Source organism: Pseudorca crassidens, chromosome 7, assembly GCF_039906515.1.
Source record: "Pseudorca crassidens isolate mPseCra1 chromosome 7, mPseCra1.hap1, whole genome shotgun sequence".
Classification (NCBI taxonomy): Eukaryota; Metazoa; Chordata; class Mammalia; order Artiodactyla; family Delphinidae; genus Pseudorca; species Pseudorca crassidens.
The window spans coordinates 19,171,442-19,185,760 of record NC_090302.1 but is presented as its reverse complement, the minus strand read 5'-3'; the positions used below and the strand labels follow the sequence as shown (position 1 = coordinate 19,185,760).

At 47.0% G+C, this 14,319-nt stretch overlaps 1 protein-coding gene across 9 annotated transcripts in view; it reads right to left on the bottom strand.

The window, feature by feature from the left end:
- Window positions 1–14,319, bottom strand: part of TNC (tenascin C) — a 93,660-nt gene that overhangs the window by 49,489 nt on the left and 29,852 nt on the right. For all 9 annotated transcript variants that reach the window (XM_067743532.1, XM_067743531.1, XM_067743533.1 and 6 more), the window contains 8 exons: window positions 12,613–14,022; window positions 11,044–11,307; window positions 9,835–9,950; window positions 8,932–9,088; window positions 4,574–4,843; window positions 3,635–3,820; window positions 3,302–3,391; window positions 1,611–1,874 (listed from right to left, as the gene is read on the bottom strand). In XM_067743532.1, coding sequence (XP_067599633.1) covers window positions 1,611–1,874; window positions 3,302–3,391; window positions 3,635–3,820; window positions 4,574–4,843; window positions 8,932–9,088; window positions 9,835–9,950; window positions 11,044–11,307; window positions 12,613–14,022 — 2,757 coding nt within the window. The remainder of the gene's footprint in view (window positions 1–1,610; window positions 1,875–3,301; window positions 3,392–3,634; window positions 3,821–4,573; window positions 4,844–8,931; window positions 9,089–9,834; window positions 9,951–11,043; window positions 11,308–12,612; window positions 14,023–14,319) is intronic.

Sequence of the window (14,319 nt, the reverse complement as noted above, 5' to 3'; positions counted from 1 at the left end):
GACTTTCTGAAGAGGCTGCTCTTTGTCTACTAAATACCCCTTCTCTCTCTCTTCCTTACAAACTACCACAATTTTATGTGGGCAGCAACATGCTCCGCCAGCAGACTACCTTTCCTAGACTTACTTACAGCTAGAAGTGGCCAGTGAAATGCAAGTAGAAGTCATTGGTGAGGTTTCCAGAAAGACTCTCATCTAGAAGTTACTTTTTTTTTTTTTGGTTTTGGCTCTTCCTTCTTCGTGCTGCCTAGAACACAAATGTGAAGGCTGTACTGAAGTAGCCGTATTGTGACATGGAGGTGACTTTGAGAATGGAAGCCAAGAACTAAGACTAGTGAAACAGAAAGCTAGAAGGAGCCCAGATCCCCGATCATTTGGAACTGCTGTGCCATCCCTGAGCCACCTATAACCGCAGACTGACTTTATGAGAGAGGAAACCAACTTGTATCTTGCTTAAGTGACCGTTATTTGAGATTTCTGTTACATGCACGTGAAAGTATCCATAAATGACAAAGACGCTTCAAGGCATTTCCAGATATGCCCGTCAGTGCAGCACATTTTCTGCTTATGGAGACTCAGCTGGAATAGCATCTCTGCCAAGACACCGTCCCTGGCTGCTCCTGACTCCCCCAGTCACTCCCTTTCCTCGGCTGAGTGCTGCCCAGTCACTCCCTTTCCTCGGCTGAGTGCTGTCTAACATCCATCTGGTCTTCCCCCAGGGACTGTGAGTAAGTGCACATGAGTCAGAATAGCAGTGCTAAGTACATAACCCATTTTTTTCCCCTCCAGTATCAGCATACCACAATATATTCAGTGGGTTCTCAATACATACTTACTTATTGAATTGAAACTAAAGACTATTACTTGTCAGATCCTGAAGAAGTAACATTTTTCCCCTGAACCTCTTGAATATTTGGGGGCCAAAGTTAAATGTGTATATTTTCATATAGGAAGAACTGATTTTTTTTCTCAATTTAGCCATTGAGAAAATATGGAAGCAGGTACAAAGAACAGGATACTTGGGCTAGAAGGGATACTGGAGGTCAGGATTAAGCTGTCGTGGAAAAACAAAGTTCACCTCTTAATGACCAAGAGAAAATGAGAAGGCCACCGTGGAAGGCTCAAAGGACCGTGTGCAATGTTTCAGGTAACCTGAGAGGAAAGCAAAAGACCTGGAATAAAAACAATTAATGGGAAAAAAACAAGGAATTATTCCCAACATCTTGGTCATCTTGAAAAGAAATAAAATGAAAAGTTAATTAATTGTGCTAAAGAGGGAGGAAAATGAGAAAAATTTAAAAGATTCTGAAATGCACAAAATTAAAAAAAAGAAAAGAACCAAAGACAAACACAAACTTTGATGCTTTAAGTTGTCCTAGGAGGAAATATTTAAAAACCACTTTGCTTGCCCAGCTAGGGAACTTTGCTGTTGATGAGTTGACAAGAGGAAAAGATAGGTAAGTAACTCTTTCACATGGGATTTAGAGCAGTCATGAGTAGAGACATCCCCACGTCTTCCCATCTGGTCTTCTCATTTGAAGACAATCTGGCTGATGGGTCTGCAACCTCAGAATCAACAGAGGGTGCGGCGAGAGCTCAGAGGCTGACCTCACCTGTGGATGCCTGTACCCGTGCAGGCTTGCTCTTGTGCCTGCCCTTCTCTGCTGTGAGGAGGATGGTGTATTCCTGCCCAGGTTCCAGGCCTTTCAGGACGTAGGAGGTGGTGCCTCTGGGGAGCTGCACCTCCACTGGCTGGCCCGAGGGAAGACTGTAGTTTAGGCGGTAACGGTCACACTTGGCCAGTGGCGCCTGCCAGAGCAGGGTCAAGCTGGTCTCCGTAGTTTCAGAAACCCGAAGGTCCCTGGGCGCGTCCAGGTCTGGGAGGAAAACAGAGAGTTGAACACCCTTCAGGCTTCAGGGCAGGACTGCTTCTGGGGCTGAAAGCTGGTTGTGGGCTACAGTCCTAGGTCTGCCGTAGCGCTGTGTGGCTTCAGGTGACTCAGCTGTCTGAGTCTCAGTTTTCACCCTTGTGAGATTCTGTTATTGTACGGTACCTCACTGAGTTTTTGAAAGATTAAAAATAATATAGTGATATATCCATACCATGAAGTGATACTCAATCAAATGCCTTTAAAAGGAACTGATTATTGATACAAGGCACAATTTGGATGGATCTCAAGAGAATTATTCTTAGCGAAAAAGCCAATCTCTAAAGGTTGCATATTGTATGATTCCTTTTATGTAGCATTCTTGAAATAACAAAATTGGATGAAGCCCAGATCAGTGATTGCCAAGGATTAAGGTGAAGGGGAGGGTGGGAGTTGCCTTGGCTATAGAAAAGTATAGCAAGAGCGATCCTTGGGATTGGAACTATCTGGTGTCTGACTGTCGTGGTAGATTCCAAAATCTACACGTGATAACATAGAACTAAATACACACACACACACACACACACACACAGCTGAGTGAAATCTGAATAAAGTTGATAGACTGTATCAATGTCAGTTTCCTGGTTGTGATAGTGTTCTGCAGTTACACAAATTTTACCAATGGGGGGAACTAGACAAAGGGTACAGATCTCTCTGTATTCTTTCTTACACTGCATGTGAATCTACAATTACCTCCAAATGAAAGATAAAAAAGAATATGTATAAGTGCTCAGCATTGGATCCTACATAATGATCTCCCCACACCAGCCACCCTCATCATCACAGTCCGGGGGGAGATAAATAGGAGGCTGGTGGAGAGGTAAAGGGAAGAGTTTTCTTTCTTTACAAATTTTCCAGAAAAAACAAACAAACTTGCAGAAAGAATCAGTGGCCTCAAATCTTGTAGCCCCTCAGCATCCTCCCGCAGAGGCTGGAGCTGCAGGATGCAATACGTAAGAGCAAAGATTGCCTTAAACTACGCTCCTGCCACTTATAATTTATGTGATGAGGGTATGCAATATAAGTTAAGTGTTTGCTAAGAGAAAAGCCCCCAGATGTGTTTTGATTAGTCAGTGGTTTATAAAAAATTGAATCAGTTGCCAGCTTTCAAAAGTTTGTAGATCTCTTATAAAGTCTGGTTCCAATTTTTGTAAAACATCCCGTCCCCCTTCCTGCGTAGAGAGTGGCGTTAGGATCATTCACGTGGGGAGTGCCTATGCTACTTTGGAATGTGGACATCTGGGCTGGATGATCCTAGAAGCCCCACCTCCCTCTGGGCATCTACTGTTTCTTTGTAAGTAGGTTTCCTGCCTCCTGGACCCTGTTGTGTCTGCTGATGGTAGTCCCGTGGAGGTGGGAATCCAGGCGGGTCTCACCTGTGGCCGCATTGATGGTGGCTGGGTCACTCTCCTTGTCCCCCTTCACGGCAGACACTCCAATACCATATTCGGTTCCTGGCCTCAGACCTAAGAGAGAACATGCAGGTTGAGATTCAGCCCAAAACTGGACAGACTTTCAGAAGGCCATAAAAATGGCCCTGAACTAGTCCCTGAAGGCTACAATTTCTCAATGTCTGGACTGTTTCACAGCCTGACTCACTGATGCCCAAGTGAGATGGGTAGCTGGGAACCGTTTTTATTCACTCTCTGGAGGGTTGCAACGTGGGGACATGCCCCCAGGGCCAGTTGGGTCAGGGATGCGGACCTCACCTGTGAGTGTAGTTTTGGTTGTGGTTTGTTGCCTCCTGGGGACTTCTACCTCGGCATGGTCACCTCCGGAGATGGGTGCGTACTTAATTCTGTAATTGTCGGCGGCCGCCTTGACGTTCCTCCACTCCAGGGTGATGCTGTTGTCTGTCTGGGAGATGCGGCGGAGATTTCTGGGCGCATCCAGGCCTGTTTGGGAGAGGAAGGGGCATTGGTATTGAGAACACCAGGCACCAGGAGAGAGGGAGTCCTTGACAGTTCAAGGTGAGACATGAAAGGTGCCTGCCATTGGAGAGAAATGACAGAATTGCCCACACACTTCTCTGGTTCAATAGTTAATGCACACATCTAAACAAATACTACACACTTGACACTTTCCTCATTATTAAAGCACATGTTACCTCAATCATTCACGTTCTCCACCGATTTCGTGCTTAATAAAAACTGTACAGAAACTTGCAAATAAGCTCTATGACTGTAAGAACAGGTTTGTTGTATTCATCACTGGATTTTTAATAACTCATACGGAGCTTACCGAGCTCTGAAAAACTATTTAGTGAATGAATGATTGACACTTTGGTACTTTTAAGATAGTGCTGTAGGCTAAGAGGTTAGAAGGCATCTTTGTCATTTATGTTTTCCATATACTGCATTTTATTATTAAAATATTTATTTAAATTTTGTTTTAACCAAAATGTCTGAGAATCTCAGACCAGAATCTTCTATGTAGGCAAAAATTTTCTTTTGCCTTAGAAGGTTATTTGGGGTAATATTAATCAATCAATTGCTACAGTATTTTAAAATAAAACTTAAAGAAATGAAAATCCCCTTTCCATTGTTTCCACTGTAAAAGGAGCCTGGAAGACACCTCGACATGTAGTGGGGATGGGAGTCTGGCAATCTTTCCTCTCTTGGGGCTGTTAGCAGGGGGAGGCCCGTTACCTGTTGTGAAGGTCTCTCTGGCGGGGCTGCTAGACATGTCGGCCCTGTGGGAGATGAGGGAAACCTCGTACTCTGTGTCTGGCTTCAGGTTCCCGATGGAGTACTGGTTCTCCTCGTGTGTGAGGTCGATGCTGGTTCGGTCGCCTGGCACATCTTTGATCCCGTATGTGAGCTCAATGCTGTCGATCTCGGCCAGGGGCTTGGACCAGGTGATCAGAGCAGTGGTGTCCGTAACGTCTTTCACTTCGATCTGGCTGGGGGCGTCCAAGCCTGTGACAGGCAGAGGACAGAGGGGTTTCAGAGGTCAGGGCCAGTGCCAAGGGCTGAGCAGAAAGAGGGCTTGTAGCCTTCCAGATGCGTGAGCGTACGTTCAGGTGCGTACTGGCCAACTGACCTTATTTTGTCTTTCGGAACCTCAGTTTCCTGTTTGCTATGCTATAAGTAGGGATGATGACAATTACCTTGTAGGGTTTCTGTTTTTTCAAACATTAAAGGAAATAATGCGTGTGGAGCATCTAGCACATGGCCTGCAATGTAGTGGTTATATGATAAATGGTTGTGACTATATTATTATTATCATCATCATCATCATAAGTTGAAGAAACACACTTACGGGCTACTTCACTTGAAAAACATTGACTTAGCCTCTATGGTTTTTTAATTAGGCAGAACTCCCTAATTGGTAACTTCTCTATCCAAATAATGAAACAGAAAAGTGAGGCAATGACTGTCTTGACAATGCATGGAAAGTTAGTTTTGATGAAAATAATTCAAGCAAGAAAGTCACGGCTATCTCAAGCCTTGCGTGTCTCTGAGGCCGCATCTTGGCCCTTCCTCCTGCCCTGCTGCGCACCTCCTGCCCCACCCACTCTGGGCTTCCTGCTCTGACAGCATACTTCTCCTCCGAGAGCACCCCGTGTTGTTTCTCACCCCCGGCCTCTACACTTGCTGTTCCTCTGTTTCTTCTTCCTGAGATTGCTCCTCTCCCTCTAAAAATCTCCTATTCATCCTTCAAAATCCCACTCATATGTCACTTTCTAACAAGAACCATTGTCTGACCCTGTTGCAAACAGATAAACACATACTCCTTCCCCTAGGGGTATAAAGTTTCAGTTTGCAAGACGATTAAGTTCTAGAGGTCTGCTGTACAGCATTATGCCTCTGGTTGACAGTACTCTATTGTGCACGTAAAAACGTGTTAAGAGGGTAGATCTCCGGTTAAGTGTTCTTACCACAATCAAAAATAAGAACTTCCTAGTATTGTGCTTTTCTCACTATTCTGTAACAAATTTGTCACAGTTTATTCAAACCGTATTATACAATCTAGATAGGGTCATTCAGAGAGTCGGTCTTTGACCTTTTTTTTTTTTTTTTAAACTAGATCCTTACTCTATTTACAATTTCCCCTTTCTTCTTTGCCTTTAATATTTATTTATTTATTTTTGGCTGTGTTGGGTCTTCGTTTCTGTGCGAGGGCTTTCTCTGGTTGTGGCAAGCGGGGGCCACTCTTAATCGCGGTGCACGGGCCTCTCACTGTCGCGGCCTCTCTTGTTGCGGAGCACAGGCTCCAGTCGCGCAGGCTCAGTAGTTGTGGCTCACGGGCCTAGTTGCTCCGCGGCATGTGGGATCTTCCCAGGCCGGGGCTCAAACCCATGTCCTCTGCATTGCAGGCAGATTCTCAACCACTGCGCCACCAGGGAAGCCCCGGTCTTTGACCTTTTTGAATCCCGAGTGTCGCATCAGGCTTTGCCATTTATCTTTACTCTTTTTTTTTTCTAATTAGATAATTTTAATGCATTAAAACATTATATAGTAAAACATACCAGGCTGAAAGTTAAGATATTAAAGCATTCAGTCAATGTTTCTTCATTTTTTTAAATAGTTAAGTTTGTGATTTCAGCACTGGTTGAGGAAACAATATCAAATGAAAGGAACTTGGTTTTATAAAGGGAATGAGGAGGAGGAGGAATAATTTATAGCTGATTGTGAGAAACCTGCAGAGTCTAGTTTTTGAACTCTATGAGTTGATACATTAGTCTCAGCTCACAGATGTTGAAGCCGTGAAATCCACAATGAAAATAATACTGCAATTCAGCAGTGAAGCCTCCCGTCCTATGATCTTCAAGGTGCTAGGAAACACCTGAACCATACCTACTACCTTTCTTAACAGCCCTTTCATTAAAGAAGTTGAGATACAGTCAAGGACACCGATCTCGCCCTAGGTTCAGAACCCTTCAATACAGGAGATTAACGTTGTCTTGTGTTCACTATGTGCCAAGCACAGTGCTTTGTCGTTTAAGCCTTAACTCTCGTGACTATGCCGTAGGAAGATATATGAACCCGGTTTCCAGATGGTGGGTCTAAGGCTTAAAGAAGTGGATCTACCCAAGGTGATGGTTATTGGTGAAGCTGAAATTCAAGCTCAGGACTCTTTGGATCCAAAGCCCAGGCTCTTTCTCCTTTAAATGATGGCTCTCAAAAATATTTACATATCAGAAATGGTTGTCATACAATCTCTATATAGAGCTGAGAGGGAAGGAGCTAAATATGAAATTTTTAAGATCCTTTAAATCTGGGAAAAGATCAGGTATCCGCAAAATAAACAGGTAAGTATCTGCCTCTCAGTGTTGTTATTTATGTGATTATGAAACTTCAAATGTTGGGATGTTTGTCCTTCAAGAAGAAGAAAATAAAGCAGCCAATCCCTAAATTTAGATTAAAAAGAAAAGGGCAGATGAAAGAAATGTCTTTTGTATTTTCAATGGGCCGTCTCTATAGCAAATAAGCATTTGCTTAATCTTTTCTATGGCTTTCTGGTGATCTAATGATTTTTTTCTTGTTGGTACCCGCCTTCTACCTACCACAGTGCGATGTTGTCAGGATGATGGAAAACACTTGCTTATAAAAAAGACAATCTTATGAATTGGATCTGAGTTAAACAAAATGTGCAAATATTTAAATGCAAGATGTTCTTTCTTGTCATTAGTAAACAGATTTAAATTGTCCAATCACCCCCTGCCAAGAAGAGTCAGTACCTTAAATAGTTGGCACGTATACTATCTTGAAGAAGATAAAGAGATTTTCCCAAATGTCAGTGCAAATTTTATTTGCTTATTTATTTATAAAAATTTGCTTCTTGATAGAACAACTCCAAATTCAGGATTTTTATTCCCCCCACCAAATGATCTAGCAGTGCCAAGTCCTACTCTATACCCAAGAAGTTCTGATCTCTTTAGCACTGAGTCACATTTTATCTAAGTTCTTGTTGAAGACATGGAATCCACACTCTACATAACCCGGAGCCTAGTCAATGTTACCGGTAATGGGGTTAAAGTCATAAAAGTAAACCCAGGCTTAAAATTCTGGCCCTGATAGTATTAACCGTGTGGTGTTAGTTAAACTGATTCAGCTTCTTTAAGCCTCAGTTTTGACTCTTGAAAAATAATAGCATTAATATTGTCCCTACCTTTTCCATAGGACTGGGTACTAATATTGAATCAGATAGTATGGTAGATTATTTGCTAGAGTCTCACTTATTTGTTTTCCCGTATCGGTGCCCCTTTGCAATGTCACTTTGAAGCTTCTCACATAAAGAGATGGATCTTTTCCCCCACCCCTTCAGTCTGGACTGGCCTTGAGATTTGCTTTGATGGAAGTGACCCAGTGTCTTTTGTGAGCCTGCTCAGCCGCCGTGAGATCAGGCCCAGGCTAGCCCACCGGAGGCTGAGGGACCATGTGAGGCAGAAGGGCACCGTCCTGGCTGAGGCCATCCTGGGCCAACCAGCCCCCAGCCCATACAGATGCATAAGTGAGTCGAGTCAAGAACAGAAAAACTGTCCAACCCCAAACCACCAATGTGCAAAAGTATCATTTCAAGCCACAAGGTTTGGAGCTTGTTTTTTATGTAGCAAAAGCTAATTGAGGGCTTCCCTGGTGGCACAGTGGTTGGGAATCTGCCTGTCAATGCAGGGGACGCGGGTTCGAGCCCTGGTCCAGGAGGATCCCACATGCCGTGGAGCAACTAAGCCCGTGCGCCACAACTACCAAGCCCGTGAGCCACAACTGCTGAAGCCTGCATGCCTAGAGCCCGTGCTCCTCAACAAGAGAGGCCACCGCGATGAGGGGCCCCCGTGCCACAACGAGGAGTGGCCCCCGCTCGCCACAACTTCAGAAAGCCCGCACGCAGCAGCAAAGACCCAACGCGGCCAAAAATAAATATAAATAAAATAAATAAATTTGTAAAAAAAAAAAAGCTAATTGATACGGATGCTCTGTAAGAGGGCACGTTATCAACCAGAGATGCTTTGCAGTACAGTCAGCTTTATCCTTGTGTCAGTGGTGTTAAAGGTGATACTCACGGGTCGTTGTCACCCTCTTCAGGCTTGGGCCCCGGGTATTGTTTTTCACGATGTGCAGAGATATCTCATACTCTTGCCCGGGAGCCAGGCCAGTTTGCCGGTACGTGGTCTCTGGCCTCCGCAGGCTTTTGGTGATCTCTTCCTCATCTTCTTTATTCTGAAATAGAGAGGCACCTTTGTAAGACCTAAGGAGGTACCAGCTCCTTCATTTATGTGATTCATTCATTCTGTATTCATGCCTTCCTCTTTCATCTATCACTAGGCACTTACTAAGCATCTGATGAGCATGGCAGGTGCTGAGGATATAGAGACATGAATACATCTCTCAAGTTGGTTTCTCCCTCCCACAGACCTCTCTACTCACCCCTTTGACACTCAAGTCAAATGACAGGCATGAGAACCAAAGGAACTCTGGAGCCACCAAATCAGTCCTTCTTTTCATAGACGAGGAAGCCAGCATCCCAGAAGTCAGGTCATTGCCCCATCTTCCACATAGCTAGTAAGAGGCAGAGCTTGACTTTGAACTCAGGGACCACTTTCCTGCCTCACATGTGCTTTTAGGCACAGAGAGAAAGGATACTGAATCTCAGATATGCCTGGAGGCATTCTGAGACAGAGACCATTTCTTGTCTTCTTTGCCTCTCAGTGGAGATTTGTAAGACTGTAATGGGTACTCGGAACATAGAGATGACTTGCCATCTACTTACTTAGGCTCTCAGCCCTAAGTGCTGTGCTTATTGACTTCTTAAGTCACTTAAAAATAGATGCAGATGCACAGGGGCTACTTAGAGCCTTGTCCCCCACCAGAAGCCAAGGAAGTGAGTTGATAGAAAAGTCTACAGAGCCTGTGAGCATCTTTCAGATTCTTGTGGTTGAAGGCGCCCACTCCTCTGTGCCCCTTACCATATTCCGGAAGATGACCTCCCACGTTTCAAAAGCGATGTCTACAGGATCCCACTCCACTTCCACAGATGTCTCCTTGATGGACTTGAATTTTAGACCTTCAGGGGTAGGCAGGTCTGTCAGGAAGAGCACAGAGAGGAGGTAGAGATGACTACATGTGTGATGGAGCAGACAGACATGATTCCACTAAACCCCACAGGGCTGTCTGTCAGAGCTGGAGTCTATTTAAGGGTTCTCCTGGGATGCCGTCTACTATGAGGCGTCATGGAAATTAATATCAATATAAGGACCAACCATATGATTGAATACTGGCAATTTCACATGCTTAAACCTAATATGACAATAGACTTTGAAATCATACAGATGGGCTAGAATCTCGGCTTCATCATCACGACTTTTGTGTGCTTGGTTGAGTTAACAAAATGCCCTGAACCTCAGTTTCTTCATCCAAGAGAAGGAGCTAAGTATGCCTACCCCTTGGGAATGTGTTGAGACTGCTGAGTCCCACAGTGACTGCTGGCCATGGTTCCTGGCCTGAAGCACAAGTTTAATAAAAGCAGCCAATGTTACTATTACTAAGCAAAAAAGAACCAGTTTCTAGCCACAGCTTGCTTTTTAGGAGTGGAGGTAATTATTCTGATGTTGAACTCTTAAAGGAAGAATAACGTGAACCTTGATGTCTCCACTTTTGTATTTTTAAAATATATAGACAGTGAGCTCCATAGAAAGGTAGTAGTAGAATAGAGTACTTCAGACTGCCAGGGTTCAAATCCTATCTCTACCACTTATTAACTGTGTGATATGGGATGAGATGCTTAACCATTCAGAGTCTCAGTTTCCTCATCTGTAAAATGGGTTAACAGTAGCTCCTGTCTCGTAGGGTTATTGTGAGTTAAATGAGTTAGTATGTGAGGACTTTCTTTAACAAATAATCAATGGGTTATAGGAAAAAGAATACATATATATGTATAACTGAATCACTTTGCTGTACAGCAGAAATTAACACAACATTATAAATCAACTATATGTCAATAAAATTTTTTAAAAATTCATTGGGCTTAACTGGATTCCAGAGTTTTAACTAGTGTAACTGCATAAAGACAGCCATAGAGCTGCAGGGGCAAAGGTGAGGCAGTAACTTATGGGGGGGCTGTGTACTGGACAGGAGGAGGGCAGTGGAGGCTGCCGAGAGGTGTTCTGCTCACTCACAAGTGGCCACCCTGGCGCTGACAGGAATGCTCTTCTTGTTCTCCAGGACGGCGAACACGCGGATAAGGTACTCCACTCCAGGCTCCAACTCCTGGATGGTGGTGGACGTCTGGTTTCCAGGGACGCGGAACTGCATTTCTAGGCCGTCTTCGTGGGTGGGCGTGTACACGATGAGGTACTCTGTGACCCGCATCTCATTTTCCCAGGCCAGGTTTATGGTCTCTTCTGTCACTTCTGTCACGATGAGGTCTCTGGGAGGGGACACTGGCAAGAATAAGGAAGGACAGTTTGGGTCAGGTGGTGTCATAACGCACTCAATGAATTCCCTCTTGGTTTGTTTCCCTGGACCTGTCTCTTCCCCCAGTCACGGAGCCCTGAAATCCAGCTTCCACTTTCTAAAATGCAGACTCATCAAGGACCCCCTGCTGTGACCCATCTTCAAAACCTTTGGTGGCCATCCCTTGCCTTCAGGCTAAAGTTCCAGGTCTGCAGCGTGGCCTTCAGGGCTCTTTGTGAACTGGCCCCTCCGACTTCTCCACTCCCTGGACCTTAGTTCACATTTAGGCCATCTGCATGGGAAAGTGCAGCCTGGGCTTCGCTTTCTGCTCTGAACTTCACGTCATACATTCTTAGCACTGGAAGGGTATTTTAGGCTCATCTGGTCCAACTCTTTCCTTTTCTGAGAGGTGAGTGAGGCAGAGGGACTTGCTCAACTTTGCTTACTCATCAAATTTGGAAGGTACCTCTCCTCCCGGCCAGCCTGGTCTTCCTTCCAACCAGGCTTCCCTGGCTTGGCCATGTCAAACACAGAGCCGTGTGTTTGTTTTTATGTGCCAATGGCTTTAATTAAGGCAGAAAGTCTCCATTACGACAGGTATATAAGGGTGGATGAGGGAAGTACAAAGAAGACCCTCGTTAAACATGAGCATTATCGATCTTTGCTGTGTTTTCACTCAACCAGTGTTTACTTACTGAATACATGCCCTGTGCTAACTGCTGGGATAATGCTCCTTTAAGGCACTCACAGTCCTTGGGATAAAAGACAGCAACAAAAAGGTGATTAAGAGATGGGCCTGCTTCACAGGTGATCAGCACTTCATCTTTAGCTGAATGTGCATTTAAAACAGTTTGTTTTATGTAATCTCACTGTCCATTCAATTTAGCTGAGTTTTTACTTCCATTCAAATGAGGGATTTAGTTCATTATTGGTTCCATGTCAATACAGAGTAGGAAAGAAGGTTGATGTTTAGCAAAAGGGAGGTGAGCGTTTCATCTACCCTCTTCGTGGGCACTGGGTGTTAAACTCAGCGTAGATGAGTTACCCAGATTCAGGTACCAGCTCTGTGATGTATAAGCTGTGTGTCCTTGGGACAATTCCATAACCTCTCTGAGCCTCTGAGCCCTCAAATAGATAGCTCTGTAACAGGTAAGTCAAAGAGTCGGTGTGTGTGTGTGTGTGTGTGTGTGTGTGTGTGTGTGTGTGTGTTTGGTATAACATGGAGTTCTCCAGCACACGCCAACTCGATGATGGCTGTCATCACGCTAGTTCGCTGGAGCGCTGGTACTCACCTTGGGAGCAGTCTTCTCCGGTGTAGCCCTCATTGCAGATGCAGCGGCCGGAGATGCACTGCCCCCAGTTGCTGCAGTCGTTGGGGCAGGAGCGCTGCCCGCAGTCCAACCCAGTGAAGCCCTCGTGGCACACGCACTGGCCGTCCACGCAGCGGCCCTGGCCGTGACAGTCGTCGGGACACCTGTGCTGCCCGCAGTCCTTGCCCGTGAAGCCCTCGTGGCACACGCACTGGCCGTCCACGCAGCGGCCCCGGCCGTGGCAGTCGCCGGGACAGGAGAGGTCTGCGCAGTCGGGGCCGGCGAAGCCGTCCTCGCACACACACCGCCCGTCCACGCAGCGGCCCCGCTGGCTGCAGTCCTGGGGGCAGCGCAGCTCCCGGCAGTCCTCACCCATGTAGGCGTCATCACAGACACACATGCCATTCAGGCAGCGGCCGTGCTGGTAACAGTCATGGGGGCAGCTCATCTCGCTACAGTCATAGCCCTGGAAGCCGAGTTCGCACTCGCACCGCCCCTGCACACAGCGCCCGCGGCCGTGACAGTCGTTGGGGCACCTCAGCTGCCCGCAGTCCTCCCCGGTGCGACCCTCGTTGCACACGCACTGCCCGTTGACGCAGCGGCCGTGGCCGCTGCAGTCGCGGGGACACCGGAGCTCACCGCAGTCCGCGCCCGTGAAGCCGTCGTCGCACTCGCAGTGCCCGTCCAGGCAGCGGCCGCGGTCGTGGCAGTCAGAGGGACAGCGCTTCTCGCTGCAGTCCGCACCCGCGAAGCCCTCGTCGCACACGCACTGGCCCTCGTCGCAGCGGCCGCGGCCGTGGCAGGCGTGGGGGCAGGCGAGCTGGCCGCAGTCCTCACCCGCGAAGCCCTCGTCGCAGTAGCAGGTGCCGTTGACGCAGCGGCCGCGGTCGAAGCAGTCGTTGGGGCAGACGAGCTCGCCGCAGTCCTCGCCCGTGAAGCCCTCATCGCACACGCACTCGTTCTCCACGCAGCTCCCGCGGCCGCGGCAGTTGTGCAGACACAGGGGCTCGTTGCAGTCCTCGCCGGCGAAGCCGTCCTGACACACACAGCGGCCGTCCACGCAGCGGCCGTGCTCCTCGCTGCAGGGCACCGGGCAGGGCTCCTGGCTGCAGTCCACCCCCGAATAGCCTTCGAAGCAGACGCAGGTCCCGTTCATGCACTTGCCCTGGTCATTGCAGTCGCTGGGACAGGCCAGCTGGCCGCAGTCCTCCCCCGTGAAGCCCTTGTCACACACGCACTGCCCGTCCAGGCACTGGCCTCGCAGGTGACAGTTGCCTGGACATTCAGGCTCAGAGCAGTTGGGGCCTTTCCAGCCCGGTTCACACACACAGCCACAGCCTTCAGTGCTGAAGTTGCCCCGGCCGCTGCAGAAGGGTTTGGTGTCCAGGTGGCCTGCAGGGAGGGAAGAGAACAGAGACTCTCCACTGAGCGCCAGCAGCCCAGTTTCTTGGTTTGTAGCCACAAAACCCAAATTCAAATTCAGCCAGAGCAGGGTTGCACCCTCAGGCCCCATCTGGCTTGAAAACCACTTGCTTATTGTGTGAAATCAGTTGGGGCCTCATCTAATGGTACTAGGTGGGAATTCTTAACCTGTACTCTCTGAAATTGTAGGTTCATATGCAGATTCTGTGTGTGTGTGTGTGTGTGTGTGTGTGTGTATGTGTGTATATTTCCATCCCTGGGGAGAAC